General features: G+C 41.4%; 1 protein-coding gene across 1 annotated transcript in view; it reads left to right on the top strand.

Moving 5' to 3' along the window:
• emilin1a (elastin microfibril interfacer 1a) overlaps window positions 1–8,839 on the top strand; it is a 36,060-nt gene extending 27,221 nt beyond the window's left edge. The window contains exons 7-12 of the mRNA XM_023294764.3: window positions 1,431–2,708; window positions 4,360–4,774; window positions 5,067–5,192; window positions 5,335–5,352; window positions 5,452–5,586; window positions 6,786–8,839. Coding sequence (XP_023150532.2) covers window positions 1,431–2,708; window positions 4,360–4,774; window positions 5,067–5,192; window positions 5,335–5,352; window positions 5,452–5,586; window positions 6,786–7,105 — 2,292 coding nt within the window. The 3' untranslated portion in view covers window positions 7,106–8,839. The remainder of the gene's footprint in view (window positions 1–1,430; window positions 2,709–4,359; window positions 4,775–5,066; window positions 5,193–5,334; window positions 5,353–5,451; window positions 5,587–6,785) is intronic.
• The last annotated feature ends 3,299 nt before the right edge of the window (window positions 8,840–12,138 follow it).

Below are 12,138 nucleotides of genomic sequence, written 5' to 3'. Positions count from 1 at the left end.
GAGCATAAAAAAAGCTCATAATCAGGCATCGAAAGAAAGATTAAAGGAGGAAAATGGCAGCGAGAGCAGCCACAGAGTCAGGGTTTAACATAAAACAGATTTATTTGTATAAACTGAGTTTTTATTTGCCTTGTGTTCTGGAACCTCTGGGCTCAGACAGATAAAAAGACCCCCCACCACCCCCCACACAGCCCCCATTACAGGATCCACAGTCATTCTGTCTTTTTACTTCTGCTGTTGGTTGAAAACTTCACAGAACTGAAACGGGGGAAACTATGTATCGTCCCTACAATATCAAATCCATACTGACGATACTCCAAACAAACACACAAGTTACTAGCGTGCTATGCTAATCATTAAAGGGAAACATGTAGGGAAGGTGTGGGATTCTTTAAGCAAAGCACAATTCAACACATGCAATTTTATTTAATTTATTATGAGCTTAATGTCGCCTTACTATGCATTCTGTAGCTGTATTATGGAGGAAAATATAAAGTAAAATTTATATTTCTTTTGCAATATTGACATTTATTAACAAATCAAGAGCAAAACCAGGCGATCACAACATCCTTTTAAACAAGAAAAAAAGCCAAGAACGGTAACTTTAACTTGAATTTCCCTCAGGATTAATAAAGTATCCATCCATCCATCCATCCATCCATCCATCCATCCATCATCTATCTGTCCGTCCGTCCATCTGTCCATCCGTCTGTCCATCCATTCATCCATCATCCATTAGTCCGTCCGTCTGTCCGTCCGTCCATCCATGCATCTATCCATCCATCCATCCATCCATCCATCCATCCATCCATCCATCATCCATTAGTCTGTCTGTCTGTCCGTCTGTCCGTCCGTCCATCCGATCTGTTGCATTAGATTTCACTGGTGTTTCTAATAAAGTGGCTGGTGAGTGATTAATAAAGTGCAATGCAATGGGCAGAAGTGATACAAACGGTGTTATTTACGCTATGAAAAAGTGAACCTGTCAATAAGAAAAGCAAATGTACATGACCAAAGAATTATTGGCACCATATCTACTCAGTGTAGAAAAACACAGAACTGTAAAATCTAAATATGTAGTATGTTGAAATGTTGTCAGAATTCTTTGAATGGGAAGCCTGAATATCAGTTTTATGAATTCAGTATTTCATTTTCAGGTCCACTATGTCAATGTAAAGTGTAATATTTCATTATCATGTATAATATTACTTTATTTTCTAGTATAACTTCTTATTTTTGTGTTCTAGTCTTATATTAGTTTACTTATTATTTTCAGTCATGTATTGTACTCGTGTCTTCTTGCTTCTTGTCTCTCTCATAGTCATTTTGTTTTCTAAGCAATATCTGGCCCAACAAAATCCCCTGGGATTAAAGAGGTTCTGTCCTGTTTTATCTTATCAAACTAAAGTCCTCCTGCTGTTTCCCTGCAGGCTGGTGTGGAGGATCTGAGGCGGCAGCAGCAGGAGGACCGGGACAGGATCAGAGCCCTGGAGAAGCTGATCAGCTCCATGGACCAGCACCTGAGGCAGAGCTTGGACATCTCTCGCAGGGAAACCGAGCGTTTCCAGGCCTGCTGCAACACCGTCACCGAGCTGGAGAAGAGGCTGACCGACGTGGACGTCCGAGTCACCACCACCGCCAACAAATGCGACACCATCAAAGGACGGCTGGATAAGGAGCTAGCCGGGACGAGTGGAGGCAAGGGACGGGTGATGGAGGACCGGTTCAGCAGCAGGCTGAGAGACCTGGAGAAGAGGATGAACAACACGGTGAGGAAGGCGGAGCAGAGGTGCACCAACACCGGGAACAACATGAAGGACACGGTGCAGAGAGACGTCACCCAGCTGCGTAACACTGTCCTCAGCCGGCTGGACGACAACGGCTTCAAGATCGGGAAGATCGAGCTGGACGTGTCTGTTCTTGGAGACACAGTGAGGGATCACAGTCGACGTTTGAACCAGCTGGAGAACATCACAACCTTCCTCGACACATGGTTAACATCGACCACCAAAATGTGCAACGAGACCTGTGGGCGTAACGGGAAAGGCCCGTCCACAGATGAGACTGTGAAAACCTTGGAGTGGAGGGTTGTATCCAACCAGGAAGAGATCCAGAAGTTTAACACTAAACTGAACGATCTGTCGGTGTCAGGAGACTCGCTGATGGACCGAGTCTTTGACCTGACGGATGACGTGAAGAAGATCATCGCTGTGACGGGGAAGGACGGTGAGAAGTTCAACCGGATCGTCACAGAGGTTGAACTGTTGGGTCGTGACTTGGAGGACTGCTCCATTTGCAGGACTATAGGGGACGACTTGGGCTCGCTGAACACCACCACCATGACCGGACTGAGCAGGTGTCAGACCGAACTGACAGATCTGCGACGGAAAGTGGACTCGGGGGAAACCATCTGCTCTCAGGTTTGCTCCAACCTTCAGGAGGAGGTGGGACGTCTCAGAGAGGAGGTAGAGGAGTGTACGGGCCAGTGTAGAACCAACATAAATGATCTGAAGAAACTTCTGGATGGTCACTCTGTCCACAGTGGAAGGTTAGGAGAAGATCTGAAGTCCATCCAGGGAGAGCTGGGTAGAGTTATGATCACGTTTAACTCTGTTAATAACACTCTGAAGGGTCTGGGAAGAACTGTACAGACACATGGGGACACCCTGACCGACCTGACCAACACCAAGGATGACATCATCTCTGAGGTAAGACGGTGGATAACGGAGATGTCGAGTAAACTGGTTTTTCAGTCAGTTTTTAAGTGTTTGCTTCTGTATATTAGATGGGATGGGACCAGAAAATGAAGGATAAGTTTCCAGCATGTTGGGAAAAGGCCGTATTTCAACCCAAACAGTGATATTTTCCTAAACTTAGCCAAGTGTCTAACGTGTAGTTATTGCCTAAGCGTCATGTTTTCTTAAACTTGACCAAACAGAAAGTCTGAATGAAATTAAACAGAGACTGAAAACAAAACCAAAGTGAAAGTCCCAATGTGGACTTCTGACTCCATCCTCACTTCCTGTCTCCTTATGTGGACTTTCGATCTGGAAGCCATTCCTACGATGCCATAGTCTCACCTTCTGATTAGAATATTTTTTCTCAAATCATCATTGCGAATGCAGTTTAGTTGTAAAGGAACTTGATTATTGTGAGTCTGTTACTGTACATTGGACTTTTATGACTCAGTAATCCTTGTTGGAACCCGGCTGAGTTCATCCAAAGGGTCTCTTACCAGAGTTTTAAAAAAAAAAAACAACTAAGTAGATATGAGTGGTCTGGGGCAAATCCAGGAGTTCATAGACTCTTCTGTATTTCACAATAGCAAAACTCTTGGTTCACATTTGTGTCTCTATGCTGACATTAATAGGCTAAAATGTTTACAGTGACTGTTACTGATATTAAAACCAGCTACCTAATATTGTGTAGATCCCCCTCCTATCAAGGCATGGACATGGGACCTCTTTGGGTTTCCTGTGGTTTGGCTCTGGGACATAAACAAATGGGTCCATCCAGTGTGTTCTATAGGTTGTGGGTTGAGGCCTTACAGTGTAGGTTTGTTTAGGTGCATTCTGCAGATGCTCAATTGGTTTGGGATCTTGAGAGTTTGGAGGTTGGGTCAACACCTTGAACTCTTTGTTGTGTTCCTCGAGTCATTCCTGAGCAGATTTTGCAATGCGGCGCGTTGCATTGAGACTGGCATTGGGCAGCACCACTGCTGTAGGGTCATTTCCTTGGTCCAGTTAATGTGGTATTTACACTCCAAAGTAACATCCACACAAACGCCAGTACTTAAGACTTCTTAGCTGAATATTGCACTGTGACGACATGACAAACCATCTGCCATGCCAGCTGTAGAATCAAGACAAATTTAAGAGTTATTTCTAAGTTGTCGAGCATAAATCTGCATTTCCACCTCTCGTAACCCTTCAGATTTATCTTGCGGCCGATATGGGGGTCCCAAGCCCAAGGTTGGGAACTACTTAACCTTGCTAGTTGGAATTAAACAGAAAACACAGTGGTACGGTCGGTAATGATGATCTGTGTGTTGTTCTATTAAACTGTACCTCTAGAAACATAACTTTTCTTCATGTGCTGTGAAAACATTGTGCCAGTGAAACATGCATCATGGTCAGCCGTGTTTTCACATAATATTATTAGAGCTATGAAAATATTTAACCACATGACAGATATTTGACAGACATGACTTGGATAATATGCTTACATATTTTTGTGTGTGTGAGATACTGTAGGAAAATAAATCGTAACGAAGAGGGTAAAAGTACATTTATAGAAGATGATTGTCATATGAAACTCAGCCAGAAGACACACATTAACCAGTTTAAAATTCTCTTCAAGGTGAACGACTTGCAGAAGAAGCTGTCGGATCATGTCGATGACTCCAAGCTTCGATTCGGCGGTTTGGGCAACGAGATCCAAATAATCAGGAGCAACTTCGTGACGGAGGTTGGCGAGTGCCGGCGGTCGAGCGACGGCCTGGATCGAAGGTTGTCCAAGCTGGAGGGAGTGTGTGGACACTTCGACTCACTCTCAGACAGCCTGGAGAGGATCAAGGACGGCCTCAACCGACACGTGTCTGGCCTGTGGACCTGCGTTAATGGACTCAACATCACCGTTACGTCTCAAGGAGATGCTATCGAGAACATCCAGAACGTCCAGCTGGAGAACGTCCACTCCAGGATACACAGGCTGAACTCGTCGGTGGTGGACTTGGTCAAGGAGTTCCACTATTTCACAGAGCAGGACTTCACGGGTGAGTTGCAGAAGACAGAGGGATCTGACTTTTGGTCAACAGATAACGCTTGCATGACGGGAGGATGAGGGGAGACATAGAGCAACGAAGGAATCCAGGAAAAGAATTCACTTAAGAGGCTGTGAAGTCTGCAGTGTGTCTGAGGGATAGTTTTAGTAAACATCCCGAGTCACAGCGGGTGAAAAGTCTTGGCTTTTTGTGCATGTTTTTAGATTCCTCTGAGGGGATAATATTCCTGCTAAAGAGGGTGTTTCCTAGCTGTGCTATCTCACCAAACATTCCTCTCCTGTAGGTCCACCTGGTCTGCCGGGGCCCCGCGGAGAAAGAGGCGAACGGGGACCCCAGGGCCCCATGGGACCCCAAGGAAGGGTGGGACCTCCAGGCAGAGATGGCAGGCAGGGTCCGATAGGACCCCCAGGTAAAAACAACAACCTCTGCTGCAGAAAATAACATTTATATATTCAGAAGGAGTGTCTTTGATCTCTGTCTTTTCATATCAGTGTGATAAGAATAAAAAATAAACTGGTGGATGATTAACTGTGTTCTCCTTCATGTTTCAGGTCTCCGAGGTGAACAGGGTATGTGTTGTTCTCTCTAAACAGCAGATGAAAGCTCTCATTCCTCTCTGATCTCTGCTTCTTACTAACTCCTGCTCTTTGTTTCTGCTCTGTCATCAGGTCCTGCCGGCTCCGACGCCGACGTTCCTCGCCTTTCTTTCTCCGCTGCACTGACTCGCCCCATGAGAGGAACGGGAACCATCGTGTTCAACCATGTCTTCGTCAACGACAACAACGCCTACAATCCACAGACAGGTGACCAAAATTGCACGTCAGTCTAAACATTATAGGGTTTCATTATTTCAATTTAGATTATTTGTTTACCCGGTTTACAAACATGATATTTTCTCACTTTAGTTAGAAGGTTTTGCCCAAAAAATAACTGTATTTTAAGTACTAAGTACTTTATAACCGTATAGCCAAGAATCAAAAACTTTTGTGTACCATCAAACTAACGGTGGAACGAGTGAGAACATCTTTACTGGTAAAAGAAGCAACATAACAGGTTAAAAATACTCCATTACAAGCAAGAGCCCAACTTAAGTAAAAGTACTGAAGTATTATTGCCATGATGCCCTCATAGTATTATAAATAACAGTAGTAGTGGAGTCTACTTTATGCAAATCAGCTGCAGGGAGACGCACCGGATCACAGCTGGAAACACACCACAACCGGACCAGCATGCAACACGACGCATTCCACATAAACCAGGGGTGTCCAACATGAGGCCCGTGGGCCAAAAATGGTCCTCCAGAGGGTCCAATCCGGCCCTCAAAGTGGAAAAATTCCAGAGAAGACATTAACTGCAGATTGTAAATTAGTAAAACTATAAATTTAAAATAATTTCTAGACCATGACAAGTTGTTTGGATCAGAAAGTAAAATACTAGATTGTTCATTGTTCTTTTGTCTTTTGTGTCTCATTTTTGTGATATTTTGTCTCATTTTTGTTTGTGTTCTTTTGTCTTTTGTTTGACGTCGTTTTTCTCACATTTTTGTCATTTTGTGTTTCCTTTTTGTCTCACTTCTGTTTTTTGTCTTATTTTTGTCATTTTTTGTTTTGCTTTATTTATTGTTTTGTGTTTTGTTGTTTTGTTTCACAATGTCGTCATTTTTATTCTTGCTTGTGTCACTTGTCAAATTTTTTGTCGCTTTGAAGCTTTTTTGTCTAACTTTTTCTCTTTTTTTGGTTCTGTTTTGTGTTGTCATTTTTTGTCATTTTGTTTCTGACTTTTGTCATTTTGTGTCTCATTTTTGTAATATTTTGTCTTGTTTTTGTTGTTTTTTGTCTTTTTTGAAGTTAAATCCTATGTGGTTCAGTTCCAGATGACTAAATGTTGTGTTCCTTTGTACACACTCTGGAAGTTGTAATGTGGAAATGATAAACTGAGGCTGAATGTTTACCTTCAGTAACTCATCATCAGCAGCTTTCTAACCTCATCTTACTGCTTACAGGTTACTTCACAGCTCCAGTGAGTGGGAAATACTTCTTCAGCGGCATCCTGACGGGTCACAAAAACATGAAGATCGAGGCGGTGCTGTCCAAGTCCAACAACGGCATCGCCCGGGTGGACTCGGCCGGCTACCAGCCTGAAGGCCTGGAGAAGCCGATGGCGGAGGCGAAGCAGATCCCCGGAGCGCTGGCCGTCTTCAACATCATCCTGCACATGGAGGCCGGAGACACCGTCTGCATCGACCTGGTCACCGGGAAGCTGGCCTACTCCACTGAACCGCTCACCATCTTCAGCGGGGCGCTGCTGTACGAGGGCGACTGATCGGACGCTGTGATTCGCCCATCTGTTGGCTCGGGAGCTTCTGATTGGTCTGTTGGACTCTAAGAGGGAGACAGATATAATTGAACTGGATTCATTCAGCAAAAAGAATTCTATTTTACTGTATCGGAAGAAAAACATTTCAACCAAAGTAATTTGTCTTGTGTTTCGCAGCTTTAAGGAAAAATTTTGGTGCAAAGAAAAATCCGCTGCAGGGTTTTCTCTTCCACGTTTCCGTGTTTCCGTGTTTCCGTGTTTCCGTGTTCTAAACTTGAATTCTTTACTGATTCCAGCAGCACAGCTTCAGGTCTCTCTGGTTTTAACCCTCCTGTTGTCCTCATTCATGGGCACCAAAAAATATAGTTTCCTTGTCTGAAAAAAAATCCAAAAATTCAGCAAAAAAATCCCCCAAATTTCTGAAAATTTGCAAAACCTTCAGGAAGAAAATTCCAATAATTCCTTAAAAATTTCCCTGAAAAGTTATATTTAAAAAAAAAAAAAAAAAAATCCCCCAAATCTGGCAAGAAAGTTCTTGTAAATATTTTCAAAAAATGAGTAAAAATCTTCCAAAAAATCCTAAAAATATCTAAAGTGATTCCATATATATCAGTAAAACTTCTAATATTTTCTTTAAGAACATTCACATAAAAATGAACCAAAATCCAGAGAAATTCGCTGGATTTTGGTAGATTTTTTTTGTGAATGTTCTAAGGAAACATTCTTAACATTTCTTTTTTTCCACCAAAAATGTTCAAAGATTTCCCAAAAATGTTAAAAATGTGGACATCAGAAGTTTCACTGTGAAAATATTTATTTTTCCACATTTTCAAACTTTAAAACGGGTCATTTTGACCTGCAGGACGACACGAGGGTGAAATGTAAGGCAGTTGGGTAAAATGATAAAGATTAAGGATGTGGGTTGTATTTTTGCCTGTTGTTTGTGTGTGTCCTCCACCCACAGTGTATCAAATGTTCAGAGGTTATTACTGGGTTTTTTTTCCCTTCGTTTTCATTGTGACCACAAAAGAAATTCCCAGAAACACGGCGCTGAATGCCAGCTGTCAGACCGATGTAGGCGGAGGGGACGCCGTCCAAACCACGATTCTTTAGGAGGAAATGCACAAATGAAGTCACTGACAGTTCAGTGGAGAAACCGCAGGATTTTATAAATCATACAACAGCGAAACAATAAGCCCATTTTAGGACATCAGCTTGAACACGAGGGGAGGAGGGGGATTTTTTCCTGTGTCCTAATAAGGGACATCTAAACTGAGTGGAGGATCCAGTAGTTAAAGTTATGAAGCTGTTACCATTGTTCCATCTGAGAGGAATGTTCAAAGCCCACAATAACAAATCACAAAGTGCCTTTATTCCTGTTTTCATTCCTGTTCTTCAGATCCCACCTCTGGAGTGTTTTTAAGTTTGTACATGTTCTTTAAAGAAACGTTGCACATTTTCTGGCATTATATTCACATTAAGGCTTAATCCTTTATCCACGTGTTTCCTTTCTTTCCTCTCTGTGCAGATCTTCTCTCTGCAGGAAACACATGTTGGTCCTTAGTCTTCAGTGAGGGAATGTCATTTCATATGCATCGTGTAACCTCAACGGATTGTAAATATTTTTCAGCAGTTTTTTGAGATTTTTATGAGTTACCACTTCACTGGCCAGGTACTGTATATATTTTGTATGTTTTTGTCACATGTGTGCCTCCAATACAGATACCCAGTTTAACACGTCTCTCTTTCATATGGATCTTTTATTAAAAGAGTGACTCCACGCCAGTTCTTAAAAAACACCCTTCAGCCTGTTTTTATTTAATCTGGCACCTTTTTGGCCTCCACAAATACACACAGCTGGGTCGACTTTTGTTTCTGGCTCCCACTTGAACCTCTCATCTCTTTCTTTGGACTCCAGCGAGCTAAATTTAGCTGAAGGAGAGAGTTGAACAGTCATTTCTAGTGTTGTGCTGCAGTGACACCTTGTGTTCACGATGGAAAACCTTTGGAAAGAATCCTTTAACCCAGGAGTATCAAACTCATCTTAGTCCAGGTTCCACATTCATCCCAGTCTGATCTCCAGGGACCAGTAAAACCACAGCAGAATAACCTAGAAATAACCACAACTCCTAACGGTTCCTTTGTTTTAATGCAAAAAAGTTCATTTTGAAAATGTTCACATTTAAGGAATTATCTTTTTACAAAACATCATGAACAACCTGAAATTTCTGAAGAAATATAAGTGAAATTTCATCAACATTCAGCCTTTATCATTTCCACATTACAACTTCCAGATCACAGAGTGTCTACAAAGTAACACAACATTTAGTCACCTGGAGATGAACCATAGAGGATTTTACTTTATGATCAAAATGACAAAAGTCAGACAAAAAAAGACAAAAAACAACAAAAACAAGACAAAATATTAGAAAAATGAGACACAAAATGACAAAAATTAGACAAGTGAGATCAAAATTGACAAAAGCGAGAAACAAAATGACCAAAAACTCTAAAAACGACACAAGCACGACAAAATGACAAAAATAAGACAAAAAACACAAGCAAGACAAAAAGGAAACAAAACAACAAAAACCAGAAACAAAACAACAAAAACCAGAAACAAAACAAAAAAATGGGAGAAATGACAAAAGTCAGACAAAAAGCAACAAAAACGACTAAATATGACAAAAATGAGACACAAAAAGAGCAATTAACAATCTAGTATTTTACTTTCTGATCGAAACAACTTGTCATGGTCTAGAAATGATTTTAAATTTACAGTTTTACTAATTTACAATCTGCAGTTAATGTCTTCTCTGGAATTTTTACACTTTGAGGGCCGGATTGGACCCTCTGGAGGACCACTTTTGGCCCACGGGCCTCATGTTGGACACCCCTGGCTTAAAGTAAAGAGCATCATTTTTATGGTCAAATGTAGATAAGCACATTTATTTAGGAATAAATCTGATGTACTTTACCTTTAGTCTTTTCCTTGGGGGGAAATATTCTACTTTTTTATTTTACAAATTAAACAAATGAATCAACTCATAAACTATTCTAATTTAAAGCACTTATAATGGCATTTCTCAATATATTCAGATTTTTATTTATTTATTTTTCAAATGAAACTATCACTAACAATTCCACTAACCAGCCACTTTATTAGGTACACCTGTGCAACTGCTTGTTAACACAATTAACCAGTCAGCCAATCACACAGCTGCAACTCAATGTATCTATTCATGTAGATGTGGTGAAGACAACTTCCTGAAGTTCAAACCGAGCATCAGCATGGAGAAGAAAGGGGGTTTAAGGACTTTGAATGTGGCACGGTTGTTGGTCTGAGTGTTTCAGAAGCTGCTGATCTACTGGGATTTTCAGCAACAACCATCTCTGAGAACGGACTGAAAAAGAGAAAACATCCAGAGAGCAGCTGGTTGATGTGAAGGTCAGAGGAGAATCAGACTGGTTGGAGATGATAGAAAGGCAACAGGAACTCAAAACACCACTGGTTCCAACCAAGGAATGCAGAAGACCATCTCTGAAGGACAACAACCTAGAAGATGATGTTCTACAGCAGCAGAAGACCACAGCGAGTTCCTGTCAGCTAAGAACAGGAAACTGAGACTACAGTTCACACAGACTCACCAAAACTGGATGATAGAAGATTGGAAAAACATTTCCTGGTCTGATGAGTCTCCATTTCAGCTGCGATATTCAGATGGTCAGAATTAAACAACATGAGGTCATGGATCCATAAAACTAGAAAAATGAGACAAAAAGATTGAAAATGAGACAAAAAAAACAACAACAAAAAGATTGAAAATGACAAAACAATTGAACTGTTTAATGTTGGTAGAAACTATGTGCTTGACTGTGCACACTGCCTCCCTGCAGTCTTTCTATCCCCCCAGGCTGTGTATAAATACCTCTTTTGTGTAGTATATCTTATTTCCGAGCCTCCCAGCGGCGCCTGAACGCAGCACCGGACGTCCACTCCGGGATTTCCACGCGTGCTGTTGCCATGGAGCCCCGTTGCCATGGAGCCGAGTCTGTTTCCTCGTGAAAAGTTGAGCTTTAAAGTGAAGTGAAACCCTCGGTGTGAACGGGACTCTGCTTGGTGGGATGTTACCGACAAACGGCGACGACAGTTAAAGTTTCAACGAGCCAAAGCGGGACACCGGAGAGACGAGCTGACCGGAGGAATCGGAGCTGCAGCCGGTAGGAGGAGGGATGAGAGCGTTATATCTGCCTTTAGATGAGTCTGTGTGTCATTTAGAACATTTTAAACCTCTTTCTTCTACTTTCTCCGGGTTTGTAGCTGGAAAAGGTGAAAATAGAGGCTCTCCTCTTATCTCTGCATCATCTTAGCTGCTCAGCTTTCCACTAGAACCAGTTCAAACTGTTTTAAAGCCCCAGGGCAATACATAAAATGCAGTTTTCCACTTGCCAAAAAGTGAATGAAATGTTCTTAATGCATCAAAATGACTTGATTCCATCCATGAGTCTTATTTTAGACACTGTAAGAGCTTATTTCTTAATTTTATATATGAAAACAAACCCATAAATGAAGTTAATTATAGTCTAAACAAGGATATTAGAGACACCAAACACATCCAGACTAAACATGAGTAACAACATATAGATTATAATACTGTTTATAATCTAACTGCTATCTTCATTGTTAAATAATCTGTTGGTTATTTTCTGGATTAGTTTTTTGGTTTGTCAGAAAACGGTGAAAAACATTAATCAGAGTTCCTCAAAACACAGGATGACGTCTTAAAATGATGACGTCTTAAAAAGAATCTCTATTATAGATCAACCCACAAACTAACTAAATAAGTTAAAAATGACCTTGTTCTGAGCACAGGCGTGTGTTCTGCATGTGTATGTTATGTACAGATAGCGGTTCACGTCACCTAAATATGTAGCAGGAATTGATGGGACTCAGAAACACCCCCACAATTTAATCAGTTGTTCCTTGGATCATTTCTGATGGATAAGTCCTGATAAGTCCTCAGTGGTGGATTTGTAGT

Source organism: Amphiprion ocellaris, chromosome 12 (genome assembly GCF_022539595.1).
Source record: "Amphiprion ocellaris isolate individual 3 ecotype Okinawa chromosome 12, ASM2253959v1, whole genome shotgun sequence".
Lineage (NCBI taxonomy): Eukaryota > Metazoa > Chordata > Actinopteri > Pomacentridae > Amphiprion > Amphiprion ocellaris.
The sequence above is the reverse complement of the archived record's forward strand: the minus strand, read 5'-3'. Positions and strand labels throughout refer to the sequence as shown.